At 37.9% G+C, this 27,541-nt stretch overlaps 1 protein-coding gene across 9 annotated transcripts in view; it reads right to left on the reverse strand.

Annotated features, from left to right (window-relative positions):
* The window catches only part of LRCH1 (leucine rich repeats and calponin homology domain containing 1), a 133,208-nt gene extending 106,287 nt beyond the window's left edge, over window positions 1-26,921 (reverse strand). For all 9 annotated transcript variants that reach the window (XR_005102591.1, XR_005102589.1, XR_005102588.1 and 6 more), the window contains exon 1: window positions 26,515-26,921. Coding sequence is in view for 3 of the 9 variants with exons in the window: in XM_037377087.1 (XP_037232984.1) it covers window positions 26,515-26,755 (241 nt within the window). In the remaining 6 variants the exon portion in view is untranslated. The remainder of the gene's footprint in view (window positions 1-26,514) is intronic.
* Between the last annotated feature and the right edge of the window lie 620 nt (window positions 26,922-27,541).

Here is a 27,541-nt window from a genome sequence, read left to right on the forward strand (position 1 = left end):
CAAATGCAAGGGGAGTTTTACTATCCATATTAATAAGTAATGCAAGCCAGACTAATAAGGGAAAGCCAGATTTGTCTGTCTTACCCCAGACATATGTTCTACAGTAACTTACTTTCCTAAAGGAAAATTATCAGGTAGAAAGGCTATAAAAGGATTTAGAGGAGGAAAAAAGTGCACAGTAATACTGCTGAAAGTGGCAGGGAAGGGGTGAAAAAGAGACTCCCTGTCTTTACCATACACAAACACTGTTCTAAACACCAGGATAGAAAGCGAGCTTTTGCCTGAAGAATCCAAGACTTTTTCAGAAAGTTTATTTTTTGCTTTGCTGCAGACTGAAGAGTTACATTGCCCAGCATTTACTAAATGTAAACACTAAAATTCAGAAAAAATCCAATTCTTAGTTTGTATTGGTACAGAGATATTAACAATAGTAACAGTGCAGTCCATAAACTAGTGCCAATATAGAAACTTTTGCTATATCTAACTATATACAAAGTTAGGGAATAAACAACAACATCCTTGCTTAGCTTTGGCTATTATAGCTCCAATAGATAATTTTCAACCCATAATTAAACAAGTCAAAAAAGTTTTAAGAAAATTATATTTTATTCGGTATTTCTCAGAATTAAAAAGTGTTTTGCATTGCTTTATATACAAGCAGAGGCTAGGCATTCATTTAATTAGTCAAAATGCTTTTTTTCCCTGTGCTTTTCTTGTGTGCTTTTTAATAGCAACTATATTCAATAATAAAAAAGTCTCAGTTCTATTGGGAATTTAGATACCACACGAAATAACTGCATGTCAAAAAAAAGTTTATTTTAGCCTTGGCTATCAACATTATCCAGAAACTGTTTCTATACTGTGGTTAGTCTGTTCATTATGGCCAGCCACAGGGTATTAATCTACTATGTTATTTGAAGGGTTTGTTGTCTTTTTTAGTGTATGCCTTTATTTGCTTTTTCCTCTTTCCCCAGCGGTCCTGTCTTCATTCACATTAATTTCAGACAATTCCACAAGAAAACCACAAGCACTGCCACAGTCAGGGACCTCAGCATAACCCTTAAGAACCTACCTTCTTTCCCACCTTCCTTTTGTTCAAAACCTTGCAAACTAAATGTCTCTACTAGCAAGGCACAGAAGTCCTGATAAGCCACAATCCAAAAAAAGCAAGCAAGAAAAGGACTTTAAACTTGTTTCCAGTTCACAAATAGTCCATCTGAGATATTTCCAAACACAATGCAAAAATATACTCTGCTTTTAAATTAACACAAGAGTAATTCTGAACTTCAATATAAACCAGATATTTAAATCAAGTACCTGTTTTAAGAGTCTAGATTATTCATATAAAGAGTGAAAAAATTACCCAGATAAAGCTGTTACATTAACGATACTGTGGTACCAAGGCACATGAAAGCACTTTCACAATAAATAAAATACCTCTAGTAGAACAAACTAGCCAAATCTTTTAGGCAAGTATCTACTCTGCTCAATATGCTTCAATTATTATCACCAGCCATAAAACGTCTAACACAGTTTTGAAATCAAGCATATTTATCTAAACTTTGCCACCTCAAAAATAAAGGTATTTTAAAAAATACCACAATTCACTACTAAATTTATGGAATATTAATGACAAATTCCCTGGTGACAAGATGATGAATGGATTTTTAAAACCATTTCAAAACTTAACTGAGGAGGTGCCAGGGAGATTTTAATATTCTTACATTACAGAAAGTCAAGCCAATAGTATAATGGCTTACCATCTTGTTTAAACATGAGAAGATCCTGTAGGATACTACTCCAGACAAATATTCTAACAAATATTCTGAGTTTTCTGCAAAGTGATAAAATAAACTGAAATTAATGATCCGAAAACATATTTAAACAGTGTAAGATTTATAACAATCAGTTGCTTTTACAGATGTGCAGACAATTTCAGTGGATAAGACTCCACGACAGGAAAAAAACCCAAATGTATAACATTTAATCACACTCATAAAAATGCTTATGAGCTGTGAAAAGAAAATATTCAGAATTACAAATGAAAAATATGTTGCTCTTTTCTTAAAAAACAACAGTGCCTCATGGTGTAAGATAAAACTGCTTCCAACATGTATACATACACTTATGTAAAAGATCACTTACACAATTCAAAAGCTGCTAATTACAACTCACTACTCCATCTCACAGTCCTGGGTAGGAAGTTTAAGTTCCTTCTAACACAAAAGAATTGGACCAATCTGTTACATTATGTTTTCAAAGTGGAGATAAGCAAATGAATTTACCCCTATTTAAAAAACATCCTCAGTTAAATTAATCTGGTTGCATTATACCTCCCAAGTTCCTCCTGCTTCTCTCATAGCAGCCATGTGCTTTCCCCGGTTTTCTTTGTTCCCTCAAGCCTGCTTACTGTTATGTAAACAATTCTGAGAAAATTACTTCTGAAATTATCCTATTCTGTTACTAGGAATAACAATAATAAACAGGTCACGTGAATTCTGAGGTTAATGAATTCTCTCAAGTACAGCTAAGATACAATTGTAATCCTCAGACTTTCAACATACAGAAAAGGCAGCTATATTCACTAATTCTTAGCTATTAATTAGGAACTTAGAGAAAGCAATAATGTTCTAGCACAGACAAACTCTAGCAGGCTAGATAAAACGCACATAACTTCATCATTAATATACAAATTACATTCAGTTATTGGTAAGGTAACAGACCACAAAGACAGTCACTGCAGCAAAAGATGTTCCAGATTTTTTAAAGCTGACACTACAAGGGCCTTGAGGCATTTTTAGGGAGGTTCAACCACCACTGCAGAGACAATCATTCTCAGAACCAATCCTTCACAGGAATTCTCTTTTCGTGAAAGGGGCTTCTTTCATCAGTTATGAAAAATAGACAGTTGTGTTATGTTCCTCATCCATGGAGCATTGTGAGCCCATATTACCATCTCTCACCTTTTAACTGATAGGTATCTTTCACTTCTTCCAGAAAGTATTGGCTTGCTTATTACCTTTCTCTTGTATATGCTTTCCACAAGCATATCTCATTAGAAGTTCAGCTGCAACACTGAACAAGCCATAAGAAGCAAGCCTTGCAAAAGCCTGCCACAACAATCACCCCTGTACAATAAGGAAAACTGCAATTCTAGATGAGTACAGGGAAGCACTCCTACATTTGGTTTAAGCAGCTGAGTAAGAAGGAACAAAGGTATACAAGGTGCTCAAAGTTTTTCAGCCCCTCCAAAAAACCCACAAATTTTCTGACCAAAGTCTGTATTTTAGGTAGCAGTCTGCACAACTCCTGTCACGTCTAACTTTTCCTTTAAAAATGGGAAGTTGACATTTTATTCATGTAACTTTCTTAAAAACTTCATTCTTCTATAACTCGTCAATCCTACCTGGATAAATTTAATCCTCCTGTACCCAGGGTTCATCTACTGCGTTTACATTCATCTATGAAGAGCATCTGAAACAGGCAAGATTGAGAAAAGAAAAAGTCTTGTTCTTAAAAAAAAATAATTCTAGAACCTATGGATTAGTTAGAATAGCTCTCCTTTGGAAAACTGCTTAACACACAGAGGTTGGTTTTGTTTCGGGCCATTATTTGTATTTTTAGTCGTCAAAAAGGAAAAAGGATGTTCTTTCAGGAAATCCTCAGGTTTCATGTCAAGGATCTGTAAACAGTTTGAGTGGAACAGCACTTTCAAACTTTTATGTAATTAATATTTTTCACTTTAGAAACTACTGTTGTAGACAAACTGTCTGAAGTGAAAAAAATCAGTACAAGATCTCTTCTGTCTCCAATTCCAACAGATCAAAACCAAAGTTTCTCTGATGTGGAAAGTTCAGCAACATAAATTCAGAGGGAAAAGGTTTTCCATACCTTTGTTTCAGAAAGGATTTATAAGGAATACCCAAGTGAACTTTTACACAGAAATGAATGTTACATATCCAATAAGATTGATTAATGTTTTGCCTACACCGAAGGCTTTTCTTTCACATTGCATAGTCTACATACATCTTGTCATTACAGAGCCATGCTGATACCTGGCTGTTGCAGCAGTCCCCCTTCCTGCAGCTCCAGAGGCTGTCTAAAGACACTTTAAGCATGTACGGCCACCACAGTTAGGGACACTTCTGTACCAGCAGTACATTACCCTGATTTTCAGTAGCCCTAGTTATACTTTGTTAAATGATATTTAAAAAACAGAGACTGAAAGTTACATAACTAAGGGACAGCCCTGGAAAGGCAGAATTCTTCTCTGACACATTCTGTTGCAAATACACAATCCAGTTTTAAATTGCTGTAGTGTTGGTGGAAAGGATGTCATACTTAAGTGACATTGTTTTTCTCATGCTTTAAAACACATTCTCATGTTTCCTGCTTACTGAGAGCAGTGCTGTACTACTGAAGACTCAATATTTTTTTTTAAATAAAATTAATCACACACACAAGTGAATGTGTAACAAGTTAGCAAAATCAAAGTCGCTTCACAGTGGGTGATTTCCCATGTTAAGACATTCACCCATGCCTGAACTTTTATATTACAAGTGATGAGTGTCTATGCAAGGCACTGTTTTCACTCAATTCCTGCAGGAGACTTGTTTTTTTAAACTAAACACTAATATAGAAGATGACCTATCAAATACTTTGTATCTGTAATAATAAATATTCTCCAATTTCCATATTAAGATACCTTAAAAAAAACATCAATACTGAAACATCAAAACCAGTATACCTGCCATAATGAAAAGGTATTAGGGGAAGGTATCCAGTCAGATTGGACAGCCTGAGAGAAGATAAACTACTGCAGCTCCATGCCTCCAGGGCCAACCAATAGCCAGGGAAAACGTATTCCCAGTAGGCAGATGCACACAAAGCACACATATACATACATACACAACTGGCCACACAGATAACAATGACATACACACAGAGCACTCACAATCACAGGCAGTACCAACAGCCTCATCCTGCTCACATTCTGACTGAACAGGATGAAAGTTGGCTAGTAAGAAATATATATATATATATACATACATACACACACATATGTATGCATGATGTGGATCCCTCCAGCAGAGTTCAGACACTCATGTCTCCCCAGTTGCTGGCATCTGGACATGAGGCCCTGAGGCTGTATGCACTGGCCTTTTTTATGCCCTAAATACCCCTATGTTCCTCCTCAAATCACTCCTCTCCATATTTGGTTCATCTCCAAAGCACACCATAATAAATCCTGTGCAATCCCAAAATGCTGTTCCCCTGCAGCCCACAGTGTGGCCCATTTCCCAAGGCAAGACCCCTCTTGGTCTAAAAGGTGCTCCAGCTTTGATTCATCCTTATGGGTCTCACACCTGGATAATCAGGCTGAGGCATCCAGGGAGATCATCTCTTCCTCCAAGTCCTTCACCTGTGTTCTTTTCCTGCTTTTGTGTCTCTGTGCTCCGCTGGGTTTCTGGAGATGGGCCTTTGAGAGGCCTGTAGTAGGCCAGAGCAGGGTATTATTTGGGCTCCCCCTCTTGCACTACCTCTCTGTACTCCTCAGTAGGGCTGCAGCTGAGCTTTTATGACATCACCTAAAAAAAGGAGGCACATCTACACTAAAAGGAGGCGTTAATTAAAACTTTCTTGCAATATATCAGGTAATGCAGATTTCCACATAGCATCAGAAAAAAAATTAATCCCTCTAAAATTACAACAATTAAAACTACATGTGTCTTTTTAAAGCAACAGCTATGCTCCAAATATTACCTTTAAAAATGTGATTATGCTACAGTTTAATTTTGCATGATAATTTTGCTAAGGTAAATTAACTTCTTGCCTATGTCCAATTTATATTAAAAAAATAAACCTGAAGTCTCTGTTCTAGTTAATACAGTATTTTGGGAATCACATTAAGTAAATGTTAATTTATGTAATCCTGTCAACTTAACTGTCAAAACAAGGTCAGCCTTAAAGTCCTCTGAACTGGAAAAAAACTTAATTTATTACCTCTTTATTTATGTACAACAAGGAGAGAAAGTCACCCCAAACAGTACTAGTTATTAAAACAAAATCTGGGCAATGGCTAAATGTAAGGTACTTAAGTGCAGCTCCAAAAGCATTAGATCCAGTCATATTTCAAAATGCAATATAAGATTAGAGTTACTCTAGGCATTCTCTCCTTCAAAGCCCTGACAGAAATACTAATTTCTTATTTCAACAGAATAGGAAGTGATTTTTTTTTTGTATGCTTGACATGATACTTTGAACATAGCATCTTTTATAGGCATCCTCCTGTTATATTCTAACTAGTGTCAGGAAAAAAAAAAAATCAGACTGTTGAAAACACACTGAGTATGACTACAGCAGCATTTTAACTCAGATCAAGAATCCAAAAGGTCAAGTCTTCTTACTATCACCGTTTACCATGCTGTAATGCACAGCAGAGAACACACCAACTTTTAGAGGCAACAAAATTTGAAAATACACTCCTAAAACAGCAGTCGGTCTATGAGATCAGAATGAGTCAAAAATAAAAACCCTTTAAATGTGTAACAGTAACATGACTGGAGCCCATCACCAACTACTCTGCTTTTAATATCTAATCTTAAAAATTGTGCTAATTGCCAATGTATACATGAACAAATCTCATTAAATAATACAGTTCTATCCAAAGGAGAAACCAATAACTGTGTAACAAAACTTTCACTGTTAATTTCATCCATTACACCTGCCTCAGGGTTTAATGCCTAAAGAAAAAAAAACCCACACAAAAAAGTAAAAGCTACCTCTGTTAGACTTGAAATTTAACAGATTACAACTGCTTCAGCTTCTATGCAGTTTTTCTATAGGATTCATATATTTAAACCTTGAATAAGAGACTAACACATCGTGTTTTAAGTAACATAGCAGCAGTAATCCACTGACATCTAAGAGGAAGAGTTAGTGGCCAGGGGCTATTTTGTTAAAAAACACAATTATGATACAAAAAGCAGCCCAGAGAAGGCACATATTTTTTTCATTAATGTTTATATGCATTAAAAAAAACTCAATTATATTAAATCCATGTAAAATACTGTCTTTCAGTATTTCTCATCACACAGAGGAACAGAATGCAATCAAGTATCTGAAGTATGAAGACATTTCCTTTGGCTATGAAAGGCAAAATATTATGGTAATATCAAAAAGGAATCAGAAAACAGATAACAAAATAGTCATAAATACCTTGGCATATATAAGACAGGTAACTCCTGTCAGGCCCTAAAAAATCTTGAAAATAACGATACACACAACACTAAAATTTACATGGAAATATCTACAGAAATCGTAAGTGAAAAGCAAAATATATTTTTTTCTTGCTAAACTGTAACCAGAGATACTTATAGAAACAATTGCACAAGGTCGCAAACAAAATGAAAAAGGATTAGGGTAGAATTTTGAGGTGCTCATATTCTACTGGTATTTATTTTTTCTGTAAAAACAGAGAATAGGGACTTAAATAGGCAGTCAGCTGCATACTTTATGTAACATTACTATATGACATACATAACTATGTAATAAAATAGCTAATGCTACATTACCATCTAAACACATTAAAGTGTGACCATGCAGAAATTACTGTAAAAATAACACCTTCCATAAGGATGTATTCTGAGTAGCAACCAAGTTCAGAATGAAATACATAACTTCCTTGAATAAATTGTGCATAACTCACCTGAAAAGCCCCCATGATTACATCAGAAAGACTTTTAATTTTCAAATTATGGACATAAAAAGGTGCCTTTTTTTTCTCCCAGCTACAAGAAAATGAAAATCCAAATTTTAAGTCCATATGCCTGAAGTGTGTGTGTGCGTGTACATAATTCTCTCGCATATCTATGGACACGTGCTTGCACAACCCTGCAAACAAGAGAATACAATGCACAATGACTGAGGCAGTTCTTTATTCAAATACAACCTTGTTTTAGAAACTGTTTTATACAAAACTCTGGCAAGCAGTAATTTCAATAGCCAGTATTATTTGAAATATTTTGCCTGCATATAATTATGAAACTAAAAACAAATGGGGTTTTACGTGAATAGTTACCCCAGGGAATAGTTTGTTAAGGAAATACATTCTCATGGCTTAACCGTGGCTTTATCTGGCAAGTAAGTACCCTACCTACCCTACAAAGGCTAAAGAGGCCAATACTTGAGTATGAGAGAGATACTTTTTATCCTTGTCTGATGTGTGTGTGTGTGTAACAGTAATATATTATTTTTTTCTCAAAGTTTTACAAGCAAATATGAAACACATACATTGGTCAGACAGTCTCAGAAAAACAAGGAGCACTGATCTGATAACCTTCAGAAATTTTGAGTCCGCTAGCCCTTGCAAAGTAAGCTTTCACTACAATAAAAAAACACAAGCACAAACAGGCAAATTAATCTACTCTGAAATTCAAATTAGCATTGTGGGAAATATGATTACACAATTACTCTTGCCATTTGCTAGAAGTATGTAATACTGTAAATCACTGGTCAGAGAGATATTGGGGCTATGGTATCCCACATGGTCTATTTGTATTTATTTTTTTAACTTGAATTAGTTCATTTTGATTTTCATATTTATCTCCTGCATGAAGCAGGATACCAGGTAGGCAATTACAGATCACTTGGCGCTCTCCATACAAAAAAGGTACATAGAAATAACAAAATATTTTTCCACACAGTCATAAATTAATAGATTCAGTCACAAGTAAGAAGGCATTTAAGCGTGCAATGCAATACCCTTCCCTTAGGAGCTGAAAGTTACTGTTTGGTATTAAAAACTGTTTTTTCAAGTTTCACTTCCAAGTAACACAGGCCAGTGAAAACAGAACTGATGAAAACAAGGTAATCATGCATTCATTTTCATTAACTTTATTAAATAACCATTCCAAATTAGATCCACTTTATTGCTCAACTGAAAAACAAAGCAAAGTTTCAGAGAAACCCCTTTTCAAGGGGTTGCACATCAGTATTTGTTTTTCTGCAAAAACAGAAGGTGGGATCAATCTTCAGTTCCCTTCATTTTTCCTTAGTGTCAGAAGGGAGGCCAGTAGCTATCTGCATCAAGATGCAAGTCTTCTGCAAATTAACAAGTTTCATTACTGTAAAAATTGTGGTTAAAGCAAAAGGGGGAGCAAATTCCCAGCAGGTATGCCAAAATTCAGCCTTGCTATCTTACTCTAACATACAGTACAGATGCATTCATTCTGCCATTCCAAGTTAACTACTAAAACAATAGATTCATGCTACATAACTTACTCCAAATTAGTAAAGTGCAGTCAAAATGTCTAGAGGTGTATCTGTAGTTCAGCGCTTACATGGTAGTTTTATGAAAGACTAAGTGCCAAAGCTTCTCAAAAAAAAAAAAAAAATGTCTAAAAACTACCTATTTCCACACTGGAAATCCAGTGGAAAGTCTCTAAAAACATTTCAGATGATGCAGTCAAATGGTATTATTTAAACACTGATTTCCTCCAGTTGATTTTCTGCTAGGTACACTGACTGACAAACATTTCAAATGAAAATTAAGGAACATAGAGCAATCTCCCAAGGAAATACTTACATGCTACTGGACTGCATAAATGCAGTAGAGTAGGCTATAAACTAAACATTCAGATACTGGAATATAAGAACAAATTTTCCTAACATTTTATTATTTACATTACTGCCGACATAGCACTACAGTTCCCCTAAGACAGTCTAAAAAGTAAGAATTAAAATCAAGGGATAACATGCAAGACCATACGTACCAGCTAGTGAGCAAGAATAACTATCTTTCAACAGCTGTAATTGCAAAGTCACATTATTTATACAGACATCTATACTACTACAGTCACAGTGACAGACATACTGAAACTCCTTTTGAACTAACTGAATCCAGATGCAATCATCAGGCTAAATACAGCAGCATGACAGGAGACCTTTCCAAGAAAATAGGTTGAATAAACCTGTGCTGAGGTTTATGAAGATAAAAGACAACAGTAAGCTACCTTACACTGCTATAACCTAGTCCTATAAAGTATCATTTGTTTTAGAAATTCCAGACAGGGAAGATCCCACATAGATCAGAAGGGATTTTGTCAATAACTCCAGTTATGCCTACCTTTCACCCTACCTGTATTTGCATACCAAATTTTTTAAAAAAACCCACACAACTTATTTTGCTTTGCTTGCATGTGCAGCTTTTTCTTTACCTGTTAAACTGTCTTTATCTCAACCCACAAGTTTTCACACTTTTATCCTTCTGATTCTCTTCTCTATCCCACTAGAAAGGAGTGAGTGAGCAGCTTTGTGGGGTTTAGCTGCCTACTGAGGTTAACACAGAACAAATAAGCAAAATTTACTGCCATGCAACTTAAACAGTTTAATAATTTTAAACACAGGTATTCCACAGTTGCCATCAAAACTTAGAGAAGAAAAAAAACCCCCACACTATCTCAACCTAAACAAAACTGTGTCTCCTAATATTCTTACTGTGCATTTCAGTCTTCAATGCTACAAGTTCCTCGTGAATGTCTTTCAAATTAAGAAACCACAATGTACCCAGAATAGAGTTTAAAACAATAACTAAGACCATCACATTCTGTTTTGAAGTGTTGTAAAAGCATTTCCAAAATGTGTTAACCTAATTCTTTCTCCAGTATTCCCTAGACTCGCTAACAATGACAGTCTGCATTTGGTAATAGATACAAAGTATGTCAGAATTTGTCAATACACAACTGGAGCAAAACTCTACACGTAGGTTTATGGGTTGATATGTCAGCAGACAAAAGGTGTCTGAGTCATTTTGCATAGATGCAAAGTAAGATTGTAAAAAAAAAAAATTAATCACCTTGGGTATTCTTTCATGAAGATGATGCTGGAAATTCATGAGGGGAATACTTGGGAGTTCAAGATACTTGGGAATGCCTCAGCTAAATGAAATATGTTTCAGCTGGCAAGAACAGATTGAATGGGTTCATACTTGACCCAGGTTTGCACAAGTGGTTAGACTAGGTGATCTCCAGGGGTCCTTCCATCCTGAGTTATCCTACATTACCATAAAATTTAGATACAAATTTAAAATAAGGCTTTTATGAAATAACTGTCTATTTTAACTGATACTTGCCTTTTTATTTACAAACAAATATTCTGCTTAAAGAAGCTGGTTTTATGAAGCTGTAATTAAATCTTAACCAAAGTTCCCAAAGGGAAAAGTTACCACTCAATCAAATTCCAGTTGAACCAAAATTATCACAAGTGAGAGAAAACCACAGATAAGACATCCAAAATAAGTGAACAACACAGCTTTGCCATCCAAGAAAAGCAACTGAAGGGGTATGTTTAAGAAAAATCACAAAATGATCTAAAGTGGAACCTACACTGCAATCATTTAGAATATTTAAAAATGGTATAGGTAAAAATCCAAACCACCTACTAGTCTACTATTGCCTTAGGTATGATCAGCTGGACATCATACCACCAATTCACCTTAAATAGTAAGACCGCTTAGCATGCAATTCCTTTTATGTCACTGACACTTCTAAAGCTGGTCTTTATGTACTGGCTGTAGCACCAGTACATAAAAAAATCTGATGTCATCTACATTCCACCAAGGGTGGAGGCAGACAAAGTTTCTCAAAATGAGTTCCCAAGAAATCCACATTTCATAAAATCAAAACATCCTGTTTCTATAAACAGAATCATCAAGCAATCCATTCTAGAACAAACATTCAAGGAGGAATTCTTAATTAAAAAGCAACTTTTCCCTCTATTTAATTTAAAACGTTCAACATTTGAAATAACCTTCATTTTTATGTCCCTAAATTCATACAGCAAAACACCAAAGGAAATGGTGTAAAATTATTGCAAGGAAAAAACCCAACATCATCATTTTGATAATTTTTTAAAAAGAAGTCAGAAGCTAAAACCTGTACACTACCGAAACAAATCATATTCTATGATCTCATGCGAACATACTGTCTACCAGAACAGTCTTTTTGATTTGTTTATACCAGAATATCAGTCAATTTTATTTGATTGTAGAGCGTTTATCTGACAGCTACTCAGAGAATCTGAACAACATCCTCAAGGAGATAATTAAGCATCTTGTATGAGAAAATTTTTAGATTTATTTCTTCACAACCCAACATCAGTCAAGACTTTTGAGACTTTCCCCCTAGAACATAAAGCCATTGCTGATAAAATCTGCAAGTGACAGATGTTAATGGTACTATAAGCAACAGCAAGACCAAGTTATAGATACATTAGGGTGTGGAGCATATCGCAGGTTAGAAACAATTAAGCTTGTATTTAACCCTGCATCATATGAAAACTTAAAAATACAACATAGAAGAATGCAATCATAGTATTGGGAAGTGATAGTGTAAGCTCGGAGTGATAAACACGAGCTCCCACCAACCCTAAGGCACAAATGACTATCATGAAAGTTGGGTGCATTAACAGCAACTACTGATAAATAAGCTGAATGCACATTACCCAACTGACGTATTTGCAAAGCACCTCACAAATTGCTGTGTTCAGCTGCTGAGTTAATAACTAAGTGAAAGACAATAAAAAGGTTAAAGCACCCAAAAAAACTATAGGGTTTCACGGAATTACAAGATTTGGGATCTGAAATCATATTTCACAGCAGAACACCAAAGGTTCATCTGTTTAGGACTGACCCACAAGCCCTTGCAACATTCACTACAGTAATGTAAGATATTAGCAGCCTCCACTTTGCTATCCACTCCTTGGTTGGCAGCAACCTTCCCTAGAACAGGGGCAGCAGGTGCAATCATGTGCCAGCTACTCAAGACAGCAATTCAGAGCTTGTACAGTTAGTTTAAACCCACCTTCATCACCATTTAGTCTCATCACTCTAGTTAGATGGGCAGTACCTTCTGGTAGGAAGCTAAATGAACAACTGCAGTAGCATCTTAAATTAGAGTAAGAGGAATTACTCTTCATTAATCAAAGCTTTTAGTTTAATAAAGGTAAAAATTAATTTACAAACAACTACAGAAGAGTGAATGTCTGATATAGCGGATTAGAACAAAACAAATGACCAAAAGTCAAAGCTAAAATACAAAATAGTGCACGTAGTTTCTTATATTTATTTCCAAAGGAAATGTATAATTAATCATACTATTGTCACTGGTGTACTTTAAAATTGAGACAGTACATATAAGCCGTAATTTCTTATCTAGATACAAAGACTCAGTCAGGGAAATTTATGGCCACTATTAGGCAGAGGGTCAAACTGTATCAACATAAAAGTCTCTCAGTATTAAGTCATATAAATTATTCCATGCTTCAACAAGTATAGTCCACTAGCCCCAGAAAGAAAACAGCAGCATGAAATAAGGTGAGATACATCTGGTAAAGAACAACAGAAGTGACTAAATATTCTTGAAATATCACAAACATTTCTCTAAAAGGCAGCAGCTTCTATCAATACAGAAAAAAACCTTAACAGCTTTACTGCTCTCTACCATTTTCCTTTTTGTAAGACTGCTTCCCATGGATTTAATTATACTGTTCCACAGGAAAGACGTATAGTGGTTATGTTCAATTCAAGATGATTCAACTATAAGCAGAATACCTCCTAATTGCAAATATTTCTATTTCTCTTTGATGAGAACATTGAAAAATAAGACGCTTTTGTTAGACAAGGAAGGAAAATTTTTAGACCATCCAATTCCTTCAAATACTGTTAACTGAGAAGGTGATTTATCTTCAATAAGTATCGCATGAAAAATAATTCTTCAAAATAGCAAAAATTCTATAAAACTGTTAGGTTAGAGGTTGTAAGCAAGAAATAGCTAAGTAGTCTAAGCTGTTTACATCAAAACATGAAACAAAAGATTCTGTTGTAGAGAGAGTTGTATTTAGGACAACTGGCAAAGTCCAGGTAAGCAAAAGTCAACCTTTCTACAGACTGAGCACAGGTATCCTACAGAAGCTGATCTGGAACACTTCTTTTTCATAAATAGTTTCGAACAAAAGCATTTGTGGTTTAGAAACAGTAATTTTGGAGGCAGATAGCTCTCAAACATTACCACCGATACAGAATAGTCTTTGCAGAGTCATTAACTGATCTAGCCATCTCAAATTTGTGTGATCACAAGGTTTATCAGAGCTCATTTTATTTTGGCCATATTTCCAGACTACTGTATAAACAAAGGCTTACAGTGCAAATTCAGAACACAAAAAGCCAATACTGATTTCTCAGGAGATTTTAGAATGAGCATTTTATGGATGTTTATGAGCTATGTATAAAGCAACACAGATTCTCGTGTAGAATTTGTCCATGCTGACTTCACCCACAAAAAAAAGATAATTGCATTTTTATAAAAATTCTAGTCAGAAAAGTCCTGCAGCGCCATGTGATATTCCCACTTGTTCGAATAAATATTTTGGGAGAAAGCTAACAAATCTGGGAGGGATGTAGAGGAAAGCAATATCCAGCCTTTCCATAAGCGTATTCCTTTTCAGACCTTTTACTGGTGTAAGTTTTTTCAGATTTAAATAGTTAGCCTCTCATTATTGTCCTGACGCTTCCAAACTCCTGGTTATGTAACTATTCAGAAATCATTCAGGAGCCTACATTTATTATAAGCACACATTCACATACAGTAGCTGGTTACTTGTTTCTCGAAGAGGGTGGTTTTTGGGTTGGGTTTTGTTATTTATATTTATATATATATACACTTTGAATGGTAAATCCTACTGTACTGGCTAGAAACCTAAGGAAGTTTCACAGACTCATTCTGTTCCCAACACGTATAGTCTCAACTGCAACACTCATGCTTCACTATTTCCATAGCAATACCATGATTTATTTCTTCATTTTAGAGTTTTTCCCTGTAAAGGCTAACCCTTACACTCATTCTTACTTCCCTTTAACAAGTAACCCTTCCAGGCTACCATTGCTTCATAGATAAACATGGCTTAATTTTTTCTGATAAACTGGATCTTGGAGGGATCACATGGCCACATCTCCCACAGCTTAACATTTAACTGCATGACTAAAATGCTTCAGTAAGACTACCAATTACTGCAGTTATATTACTACCGCACAGAACTGTTTAACACCAAACTGAGCTGTAAGATTCCAGAAGCCATTTTTAGCCTTGGGCACTAAGCCAAAAATAACCTTTTCAGTTCTCTAGGAAGCCAAATGTACAAAGATATGAAAACTGACAGGATGAGTACAGCACTTCTTGCCAAAATACTGAGGTTTTTTGTAAAGTTAATACTCTTTCATATTAGCTGATTCTTAACTGATTGCAAATCTGTAGTGATATTCTTTTAGAGACTGAATATTTCTGAATCGTACTATCATGCTGCTGTGCCAGATGCTACTATAAAGTGAGGTCTTCATTTTTGCATTACATTAATACCTTTAAAATTGCTTCCACAACTTCAGACCATAAGGAAAGCTTCAAAGCTTATGCTTTTACTATCTCAACACCTCCAGAACAAAGCTTCAAGCCGAATGCCTCAACATCCACTCTTCAAGATCTCTTACATTGTCTTGATTGAGACTTAAAACTAAAAGCCAGAGAACCGAACCTGGGTTCCTTTCACAACTTTGTCCTTGATCTGTTCTGAGATCTGGATTAAGCCATTCAAAATTTCTGTTCCTCAGTTTTCTAATCAGTAAAACCAGGGATAACCAGCATCATTATAGAACAATGAAATAGCTCACTTCTCAGTGAGACCAAAGTTTGCAAGGTAATTTTTAACAGAAACATAGAACAAGGTCTATGCTAGGACCAACTAAAACTAGAAATCAGCTCTTAAAGTCATTATATTAACACTCAATATATTTACATAAAAGGCTTTTAATAAAAATACAAGATATTCAAAAGACTACTTCCTTTACCCTAAGTTCCAGATTGATTGGCTGAACGTCAAAGTTACAGCACACTTTAACATAGGCAGTAAAAGCTGCAATATCATGGCACAAAAAAATATACCAAAAGAGTACCTGTCTTATCTCTAAATTCCCTTGCAAACATCTTCAATTTGTTACTGCATATTTTGTATGCTCATCTTTTCATTCAAAACTTAAGATCCATACCACTTGCATCAAAGATTTTCTTCAAAGAGTAAGCCATAGATCACCTTTACTTTTCATGTTGAATTTGAGTAAGCACAAAAAAACCACAAAAGCACCAATTTTTTAAAGGAAAACAAGCAACTTCAGACTCAGCAGCCATTTTCACTCGCCCTTCCCTCCCCCAAAATGTCTCAGAAAAATAATGGATGAAACTACACGTTGTCAAAATGACAGTTTTCCATCAAATTTGAAAGTTCAGATAATTAATGGAAACAGTCATTATAATACAGCTATAGTTCAGTAAAGCACTCTATTAGTTTCTGCACATTTTGACTAAGAAACCACATCATCCGCTCATGAGACATTAAAAAAAAATCAAGAACTACATGCAATCATAAAGTATATTGATGTTGTATACAAACTAGGTACCAGTACTGATAGGTCTTAAAATAACACAAAGTATGGAAACACAAAACATTTTAGACAGACCCCATAAATTCTTGGTCATACATATTTCTTCAAAAACTACTAAGCAGCAGAAAATACTATGTCTGGTAAAACTTGCAAGTGACAGGATGTGTGCAAGTGAGGGAAAAACCCAAGTCACTTACACAAAGCAATCTGAACTGGCTGGTAAATGAAACACAGGCAAAGAGTAGGCATTGAGCCAGACTGAAATTCAAATCTTGGAACAGGGATCGCAGGCAAAACTTAGCGAGTAGGGAAACAACAATGTACATAGTACAAGGCAAAAGGCAGTTTTCTTGAACTAGGATGAACTCCAAGAAGAAATTAAAAATAAACCCTAGCAATATAACATACAACAGGCATGGGAAACCTGGGTTTAAATTTCTTCCCTTAACCAATCACAGCTGCTGTTTAATGACCAGGGCATCTTTGCCCTGCCCCTGACGGCTGAGAAGGCTCCTTTCATCTTTGACCAGAAATCCCATCCCAGAAATCTTCATGACCACCTGTATTTTGTAATAACATATAAAGGACACTACGTTCTTCCTCCTTCCCCACTGAATAAACAGGCAGCTTTGTTGTTGTTACACTTGCAGTGCCTTAAAAACACTGTGTTGAATGAAATCAGCTAGGCCTTACTATTCTCACAACACAGCAATGTAACAATGGCAATGCTATCTATGTTAAGTATTCAATAGCTTTACCCTCTCCTTCTCCTGTCACTAGATTTATAAACAGTTAAGATTCAAACAGTAAAATAACAAAGTAATTTTAAGAATAACTTTGCTTACCATGACAGCAATTTCACTATCTTTAAATTCTGACACAAGGTTCTTACTATACACGAATTGTTGTACTTGCATTTTTGTTATCTTGCCTTACTTCCCATAAGCCTCATTCAAGTGTGTATTTTGTTCAACTTCTTTCCTTGGATTAATCTCTGATTCAGTTTTCTTTTCCCACCTCATTTCTTCCCATTTTCCAAAACCTCTCCATCAGTTTCAGTGATGACCAATTTATCTTTGCACACATATTTTAAGAAGCTGTCCACCAAACAACAGATCAAATTCTCATTCATGCTTTTCACATTTAAATGTGGAGGGTTTTTTATTTCTCATCTGATTTTTTTTCATTTTTACTTTTTGCCTGTCCAGTGTAGTGCTACAAAGGAGCGATGTCACTGCAAATAAACAAAGATGCAGAATTCAGATGTTAAAAAAACCTAGCATGTCTGTATACACATGATAAATCAAAGTGAAATTGTCATTTGTAGTTACTTGTCTAGTTTTTGAAACATACTACTTTATATTATAATTTACAGCATAAAGAAAGCAAAGCATATGCCATGCTTAAATATACTTCCAAGATGTTTTTTGCTGAATTTAGTTTCTTTAATTAAAAAAAAAATTATTTACCTTAAATCCTCCACCCACATATTAATGCTAGCTGTCCCAGCAGTATCTCCTTCTAGCAGAGAGGAGTATTTATAGAGCTGCATTAGTAGAAAACACTAGTCTATATGGTTAAATTGAAAAAATAAATTAAATCTGTTACCAATTTTGCATTTTACAACACTGCAGTTTTGGAAACAAATGAAGAAATCTGAAAAGAAATAAAAGTTTGATTCTAAAGTAAGCATTTCAAGTCTACCTTGATCATGGCAACATCCACTTCAAAAAGGAAGGATTATCAAGAGAAGTGCAGAAACAATTATAGGGAGACACAAAATTTATAATCTTTAAAACATTAACAATTTATATATGCAAGTAGTTGGTGTATTTCAATAAATTAATCTATTGAAATCAGAAAAATTAACAGAGAAAAAGTATTTTCTGCCATATTTTCCTATTTGGTCAGTACAAATAATTTCCTCCGTTCTACAAGAGTATTTCAAACCAAGAAAAAGAAAACCACTTGTACAAGTTCGCGTCCTCCAGACTCACAATTAGTGCAGCATGTACCAAGGAATAAAGTCACCCAGCTGCAGAAAACCAACAACCTTATCCATTCAGCAGCACAGGTCATCACTAACATGGCGGCTCATCTGTTTTGTTCTGCTTCTGATAAAGGTCAATTCAAGACCTCTATTCTGGTATTCAAAACCTCCAGCTACTTTCAGTTAACTTCTTGAACCATACCTAGAAAGGTTACCTCACATTGGCATCGCAAAATTACAGCTACATTTTAACTAAAGGAGTAAGAATTCCCACAAGCTCAGCTGAACATGACACATTTCATGCAGCTTCAAAAGTGAGTGCAAACCTCAGGCTCCAAATTAAATGCAAACTCATTTGCCTCTGCCTACATCATCATCTCACTCACAAGTTTTGAAATTTTTTTTGTTTAAAAAAAATTTCTCCTACAGAGTGGGATGGAAGGACAAAACACTGTTATTGTTATTTCTATTTTTAAGTAGTTCAAAGGTTTACAGATATTATGGTGTTCTGTACCATACAAGGAAAGAAAGGGATAAAAAGGCAAGCTGGCCAGCAAGACACCCTTAGGGGAAAGAAGATGGGGAGAAGCATTAGAAATTCCAAGAACTCCTCCCACAAGATGCATCTACCCACAAATTTATCAGAAAGTAATTCCTCCAGAAGCTTAACTTCTTGGTACTGGTACTTTTCCCAGAACTACTCTGATGGCTGTATTATACCTTGTAAAATATGGTCAACAAAGAACAGTCAGTCAGAAGTCAGGAGACATAACGTCCATTTCCACTTCTGACGGCGATCTGCATGCTGAATATGATGATAACTTTTATGGCTCTTTGTTTTACACATGGCAGAATAAAAAACACGTATGCTATCTTCTTAATTCTGGTCTCAGTAGAACATGTTAAGGATATGTCTCTGGTTTCAGAAGTGCCATTTAAATTATTTAAATCATATTTATTTTAATTGCTAATTAGGGATCTAACTAGCTTGGGAATGTTCGCAAATCTAGTAGGTGCTTTCTAATAGAGCCAGCAAGAACACAGAAGGCAGAATAAACAGTCTATGGCCTGGGGAAGTTACTCCTTCCTTGAATGGTCATTCTGATATGCAAAACACCAGTCCCTACATCCTGGTTGCTCTTGCAACTCTGCAAGCAGCAAAAAAGTCACTGGCTTTTCTTTCTGCAAGCAAATGGATGCTAAGCTTCCCAATCAAATTCAACAGTTAATCTTCTAAAGTATGAATTTTAAACTATTTTTTGTAGCATAAAACCTGTAAATGTCATGTATATTAAAGTCAAATAATTTTCTCCATGTTTATGTCTGTTCACAAAATTCTAACAACTATTAATGTAACTGTTCAAGAAATCCAGTTTTACAGATAACAGAAAAGTATCCCAGCCATTACACTCAATCAAGAATATACAGTTCACCTCCCTGCTTATAATCATTTCCCTTCTTTCATTTCCACCATTTCAAAAATCTTCACTTACTTTGTATGAAACTTCTGCCTAAAAATAGCATCTTCTTTCTATATATTTTCTTGTTCAAACCTATATTATATTGGCACTTTTCCTCTTCTAAGTCACAATTCTACTGGGCAAATATTCATTCTGCTTTGTCAAAGCCAATTCTACCCTGGTCTCTTCCCCTCACAGAAGTATTTAGTGTTTTCAAAACTCTACATACAGTAACTGTATTAAGATTCACACTGTCTCTCCTGTTTTACAGGTCTCTAAACCAAGATGTCTGTTGTGCCAAGGACACAAAAGATACATAGTGGGGAAAGGAAGAACAGGAGGCTCTCAAACCACGTAAGGATATTTGGCTTCTACCTCTCACAAGGCCTGCGATCACATGTGAGCAGATCTTCAAAAACAAAGTTGCTTGTCTAGAAGCATTTGAAAAGGAACCTGTAGGACCTTTACTACTGTAACAGCACTTTTGAAGCTCTGATTCAGTCTTTTCCAAGGCAGACGAGTCAAGAGCACACAAAGCGACAAGATTTCTAAAAACCAATCAGTTTTCATCCATTTACATGCACAGCATGGCCAAACATGGTTTTGGCAATTCTAGGCAGAGCTGTCATTTTAAACAGCCACCCTAAATTAGAAGTTAACTTTAAGGGTAAAAGTTCAATAAACAGCTGAGCTTACTCCTGCTGAAACAGAGAGGTTTCACTCTCCCTCCTATCATGTGATTTCCAGGCTATCATCTCTCCTACCTCTTAGCCCTTGCATTAGTTTTGAAGCTTCTCTACAAACAAAGCAAGCTAGCCAAAACAAACAAACAAACCAACCAACCCACACTAGGGAAGGAGATGGGACATGGACATGAACACACACACAGAGTCAGTGGTAGAAAAGCCATTAATCTGCTCAAGCCACATTCTGAAACAGTAACCAGGCCATTGAGTACTCCTAATTTGTTTCATGCAACAGAAGGCACTCTGAGCTAATCTGCTTTATTTTGTGCTGAGAAGGGCCAAACAGCACCTGCAATGTCACTGACTGCTTTTCAGCTATGGGGGCATAAAACATTAGACAAAAGAGGTAACTTTCAAAAGCACAACTGGCTAGACTCTATATAGTAAAAGAACTAACAGGCTCTTTTGAACAGGAGTCAGTAGCCTTGCTGTTTATAAGATCCACAAGCAAGGACATACTCAAGACTTGGGGAAGAAAAAGAAAAAAGGACCAAAGGGCTTTAAAGGGTATTCTGCAGTTACAAGTTGTAAACATATCTATGCTTCTAAATAATTAATTTAGCTTGATAAAGCTCTTTCACATAGCATTCCTTATCAGAGAAAATAAAGAAAAAAAACCACTAAACCCCAAAAAACTAGAACATGTTAAATCAGAGATGTCCAGGCAGACCACATTATGAAGTTACAGTCTGAAACTGCACATATAGTTGGATACATACTAATGAATACAAAATGGATTTATCTTCATTTTTTAGCCTTTATATAAAGACACAGTATATAGTAATGTCAAAAAAAAAAGTTACATCCTACAAGTTTTGGCTGCAGGGTAATATTCAATTTATTTGTGAGAATAAACAAACATACCTCCTCCTCTCTCCCTCTCCTAATACACTTAGAATATTACTTAAGTAAGAGACAGAATAAGTAAGAGAAGAAATCTTCAAATAAACACAGGAAGGCTGTAGGAAGGGCCTGACTACTGAACATAAAGAAGAAACATTTTTATTCCTTTTCTCAGATTTATAATTAAAGATATTATTTTCGTTGATATGTTTGGACAAAATGAGCAAAATGAAAGGTTCTCAAGAAGATTCATTCAAAAAGCCCACAATGTAATCAAAATATGAATTCAAGATGATGAATTATAACCTATTCAAAGCAGTAATTATCAGAAAAAAATCTTAAAAGGAGAGGGTCATAGCAAATCTCTTTTATTCCCTAGTGACCAAATAACAACAAAATTCTAAGGAACAGTCCATTTGGTTGTCATTTTTGGTTCATGAAAATGTTGCCATAGCACAAACTAGTCTGTATCTGTGACATCCTTCCCAGTACAATCTGCATTTGTATTAAGTGGAACCAACTGCACATCTACTGCTATAATTATAAGAATTCCCAGAAGTGAAGGAAAACTTACATTAATAAAGGAGTTGGAGAAAATCAGTGAGAATGAATTATGGTGATCTAATATAAACAGTTGTTTATTTAAAAAAAAAAAACGAACCACAACTAGGAAATGAGAATATTTCTTTTATTGTTATTGGCAAAAAGGACTGAAAGGAACATATTTCACCTGAACCAGTATCAACCCCCAAAACACAAAAAAATTTTCAGAAAGACAAATAGAAAGAACTTCCAGCTGTTGGGTACAAACAAATGCATTCCTGGACTTGGCTGTGACGAACGACAACTTGTAAATTTGGTTGGTTTTTTTCCTTTACATGATCGCACAGGAAGCACTTAGATGACAAAATTCAAGCTAAAGTGCCCCAAAAACTAAAACTCTACACGTTCTCAGATAGCTGTTCAGGTGCTACTGTGATTTTTTGACCATATTCAAAACAAATCCATAGTTATACAGTCCAAACTATTTCAAAGATAGCCAGGCAGGCTCTGGAAAGCACAGTCCATTTATAAATATTTTGAAAACCAGCAGGTAGGAGATCTTATATCTATTGAGCATTTTAAAGTACAAAAAATAAATACATATTCTTTCCAGAATTTCATACTGCCCAAACTAGCATTCAAATACTGTAATTTCTATTTCTTTTCCAACAATCTAACACCTGATTAAAAGAAAAATAGTTCCTTCTCTTCCACATCATCACAAGCTGCAGCAAGTAATCCTTCCTTGTGTGCCTAACTCACACAACAGAAATAGATGCAACGGGTATTAACCAGAAAAGGTTCAGAGGATCCATCTTCAGAAATACATCCAAACCCTACAGAAAGAGGTTGAAGTGACATGGGCAGCCATGGTTACACATTTAGGTAACAGCTTTGGGGCTCTTTCTTCTTCTTTTATAAACTAACATGCTTCCCACATTCCCAGTGGTTTTGAGGAATATAATTGCAAACTATTACTTAAGAACTATGATTACTGTGTCACTGTCTTCTGCATAACCCAGCCTGTAATAAAAGTGATAAGAATAGCCTTTATTATTTTTGAAATGGTTTTTGCAATGCTTCCACACTGATGTGGTTTAAAGCATCTGACTAAACTTTATGTAGATACTTTATGTAGAGGTTTTATTTTCTTCCAACAGTACTGCACACCATGCAAACTCCCTTCTGCGTGCAAAGATACTGCCTGAAAGTTTATCTGACCAGGTCACTCAGCTCCTGAGATAAACTTTCAGAGACTGAGGAAAAAATGTCCTACCATGTCTCTACAAGCAAGATGTATCTAACACGAAGAAAAGTCAGAGAAGAAAAAGCATACCAAGAAGCTGCAACAATACAAAGTGACAAGTATAGTTAAGCCTCCATAGTTACTATGGAATGTAGCTGCAGTAAGAACTGGAAAAGTCAAATCAATCCCAGCTATTAAAGGCAACCAAGTGCATCCCTTTCATAAGTGTATCAATTGCTAGATAAAAACCGACTTCTAACTTCAAGAAAAAAAATAATGCATGAACAGGGAATTTAAAGTTTAACACTTCTGTCTTCCTCAGACATACTTAAAGCACTCAGAACTTTTCCAGAAAACAAGCTTGACAATATTTTATTCAGGAGTAGCTGTAGACCATCATTTTCTGAATCCAAAAATACTGTCAGTACCTAATGCTGAAACGCTGTCAAGATGTAGATATGGTTTCAGTTTTGTGGAAATCCCCTGTTCCTCAGAGATCTCTAAACTCAATCCCCCAGACTAGTCTTCTCTACATCAAGGACCATCTGTATTTTTCAGTGACATTGGCCCTCTTTAGCAAAAAAAGCTTCAACAGTGAAAGGCTACTCCTACCCCAAACACCAAAGTTTCAGGGCTTTAGAGACATGTCAGCACATCAAATCCAAAAGCAGAAGTCACTCATTGCAAGGACATAGTCCAAGTAGTACAAGAGTGTACTGTGTTTATACTATGCACATTTATGGAGAGGAAGCAAGAGAGAAAATTCCCATCAGGAGTTTGCCCCAAGAGCTTCAGAAACCTGGTCTCAAGCCAAGCGCCTCTTCTGTTTATAAATTCTACTTATGTAATGTAGCAAGTGAAAAGCAACACAGATTTTTCGAAAATGTATCAACACAGACTTAACTTACAAGGCAAACAATTCCCATTAAACAGTTACAACATATTGTTACAAAAAAAAAAAATATAGAGAGTAACTATAGATTAACACATGGCTCTCCTAAAATGGGAGCATGAAAAAAGGACTGCTCTACGCTGCTGTTCATACCAAACAAAAAGAGAATGAAAATCCCATTCTACATTTAACTTCATATTGCATGTCTTCTGTGTAAACTCCACTAAAATGACATTAACTCCTGAAGGCAAAGACCACTTTTTTCCTGAGTTCTCCTCTGAATACAAAATTTACTAAAATAAGTAAGCACATAACAAGTATGTACTGCTTATACATACAACACGTCTCATGCTTTTACAGAACATACATGTTATATAAATACTATCATGCAATCACTGTCAATCAAAGACTTTTTCCAGTATACAGTTTTGTTTTCAAGCCATTTGGATGAATATTAAGTCAAACAAGCTAACTTTTTGGATTTTCAAACTCCTTATTTCACAGCACAACATGTCTTCATTAGACTACAACTTTAAAAAAGGACAGAATGGTGTGCTTGCAGACACAAGCTGAAAGTCATTCTTCTAACTACATACAGTTCCACTATCATGCCTTATCTTTCATATCTCTTACTGAGACAATTAATGGTTAGCACAGCAATTCATGCTACCTATTCATGGTAATTTCATTCATCAAGTTTCCTTCATATTTCTCTTTTATTGATATGATACAGGCATTCATACAGACTGCTGCGAAATCCATTCAGCAACAGCAAACAAGTGACAGAGCTATATAACAATTTCATATAACATCTACTACACATCTGAGACATTACTCTGTTCCTTATAGCTGGGATAGATACAAGTATGCTGTCAGCACATACATGTCCACATACAGGAAGGCAAATACCCTCATGTGCAGGAGTAACTGAGAATTTAGGTTCATGTTATCACATGTTTGTGTGCAGCTATAGCACCTGCTGTTTTGTGGGACAAGAACGAGTTACTGCTTGTCTGCTCCTTTGCTGTTACAACAGAACTGCCTTCAGCAGGCAAATGGGGACACAAAAGGGCATGTGGAGGCAGTACGGTAAAGATCTTAGGAATACACTAATACATTACTCTAGCGTGGGTTTGTACTGTTCAACCTAGTGATGCTATGTAAAGAATGGATTAGGTTCCACCCCTTGGCACAAATAGGGGCAGGAAAATAGGTATGACCATTTGTGGGGGTCTGCCTCCTTAGGTGAGAAACCGGGGTGCCTTTTTTCATGTTGGAAGGAGCGCGTGAAGGCAAAGTAAACACAGACTGGATACACTTCCCCTCACCACTCCTGTCTGCAGGGTTGTCAGGCCTGTCCCCCCTGCAGATTTATGTAACGATGGTGTCCCCCACTGTAAAATATGTAGGGCGCCTGTGAAGACAGGGATTTCTCTCCACATTTGCCTTGGGAGGTAGCATTGCATATAGAACTGGAACTACGGCTACATGATTCTACGGATACAAGGGTGGATGTCAACCCCAGTGTCAAACAAGTGGCATTTGTGAAAGGGAGCATGCTCCCTGGGGTAGCTGCAGAGCAAAAGTGCTCCTACAGTCAAGTTTCCACCTACAGCGTTTAAGAAGGTGACATTTCCTGGGGCACATGAGTGTCTTAATGCGGTTACACACAGACTTGCACCCCCTCCGTGCCAGCTGGGTCCACCTACAAGCAGTAGGACAGAAGGAGCTGTATCCACCCCGGCTTGCGTATGCATTCCTCCCCCAACTATTCAAAGGTGGGCCGGCTGCCACCTCAGACCTCGGCGGTCAGGGGAGGGTGGCACAGAGATGCACATTCCCCAGAGGGAGAAGACGACAGGTGTGAGCAACATCTCCCGCCCCCCGCCCCGCGCACACATTCCCTGGGCGAGCCGCGGGAGCCAGCTCTGCCTCGCCGCACGCAGAGGGGGGATGGAGGGGAGCGCGCAGCGATCCAGCCATATGGGAGCAAACACCTACCTCACGCACCAAGGCGGGGGGAAATAAAGCCAGCATAGGGTGCGCGGAGGGCTGCGAGCGGGCTGGGTTTCCGTGTGGGGACGGGCCCAGGAGAGGGCGAACGCCTTGTGTCACGGAGGTTGAGTGGAAGGGTGGGGAGGGGGTGTCCTCCTCACAGGAGGGTGGGGGGCACTAGGATGCCCGAGGGGGCGGGGAGGTGGGTCCCCCAGCGATTAAACCCACCTTCTCCGCCTCCCCGCCTCCTCAGGCGGATACCGGCGCCGGCCGCCCCCTCCCTCCGCGCCCCCGGTTCCTCGCCTGGCCTCACCTGCCCGCACCGTATCGGAAAGGTCGTGGCTGAGGGCGGCGGCGCTGCGCGGGAACTCCTTCAGCTTCCTGCCGCTCAGGTTGAGCCCCCCGGAGTGCGCCGCCTCCTCCAGCGCCCGCTCCAGACCGCGGTTCAGCGGCGCCTGCAAGCCCAGGGACCCGCCGCCGCCGCCCACCCCGGCCGTCGCCGCCGTCAGAGCAGCGGCGGGGAAGGGCTGCGACTCGCCTCCCAGCGTCGCCATCTTTCCCCTCGCCCGCCTGGCCGCTGGGGGTACCCGAGAGGGCCGCCGGACCTGCCTCCCTCTCGCCCTTCCTCCTCCTCCTCCTCCCGCTCGCTGTGGTGGCGGCGGCGCCGCCGCCGTGACGGGGAGGGGGAGCGGCAGCGCAGGCAGGAGGCGGAGGCGCGCGGCCGGGGCGAGGCGCGCCCACTGCGCATGCTCCGCCCCGCCACCGCCCCTCCCCCCCGCCACCGCTCCCGCGGGCTGCGCGCGGGGCGGGGCGCTGCGGCGCCACCTAGCGGCGGCGCGACCCCTGCCCCGCGCTGCGGCTGCTGCTGCAAGTTGCAAACGCCGCCGCAAATGCAACCGCGTGCGAGTGCAAAAGGAGGGGTGGCCCCTCTCCTCTTTTTCTGTCACAACACCCCCCTCCGCCTTCCCTTCGGCAGCCCAGCCCGGGAGTTCTGCCCTGCACCTGCTTTGGCCCCTTCTCCCCGCACCGCGCTACCTGCACCGGCAGGCTCGGGGGCTGGATGTTCTGCAATTTGTGGCTGGGCGGTGTGAAACCACCGTGCGCCGTGCAGGCAGGCATGCGTGTGCTCAGGCGGCAGGCCTCATTTGAAAATTAAAAGCTGAAGTGGCTGTTGCCACCGAACCGGACCCTGGGGAGCCTCTGCCCTGCAGAAGGCTTTTCTGCGACTCGCTTCTCCCGCAGGAGCTGGCTCACACATGTGCATGGCCCCTGGGGACAGCCTGCCAAAGAGAGACCCTCAAAGGTGTGATTTGTAGTGACAAACCAAGCACAGGGACCAT

This window comes from Falco rusticolus, chromosome 2, assembly GCF_015220075.1.
Source record: "Falco rusticolus isolate bFalRus1 chromosome 2, bFalRus1.pri, whole genome shotgun sequence".
Classification (NCBI taxonomy): Eukaryota; Metazoa; Chordata; class Aves; order Falconiformes; family Falconidae; genus Falco; species Falco rusticolus.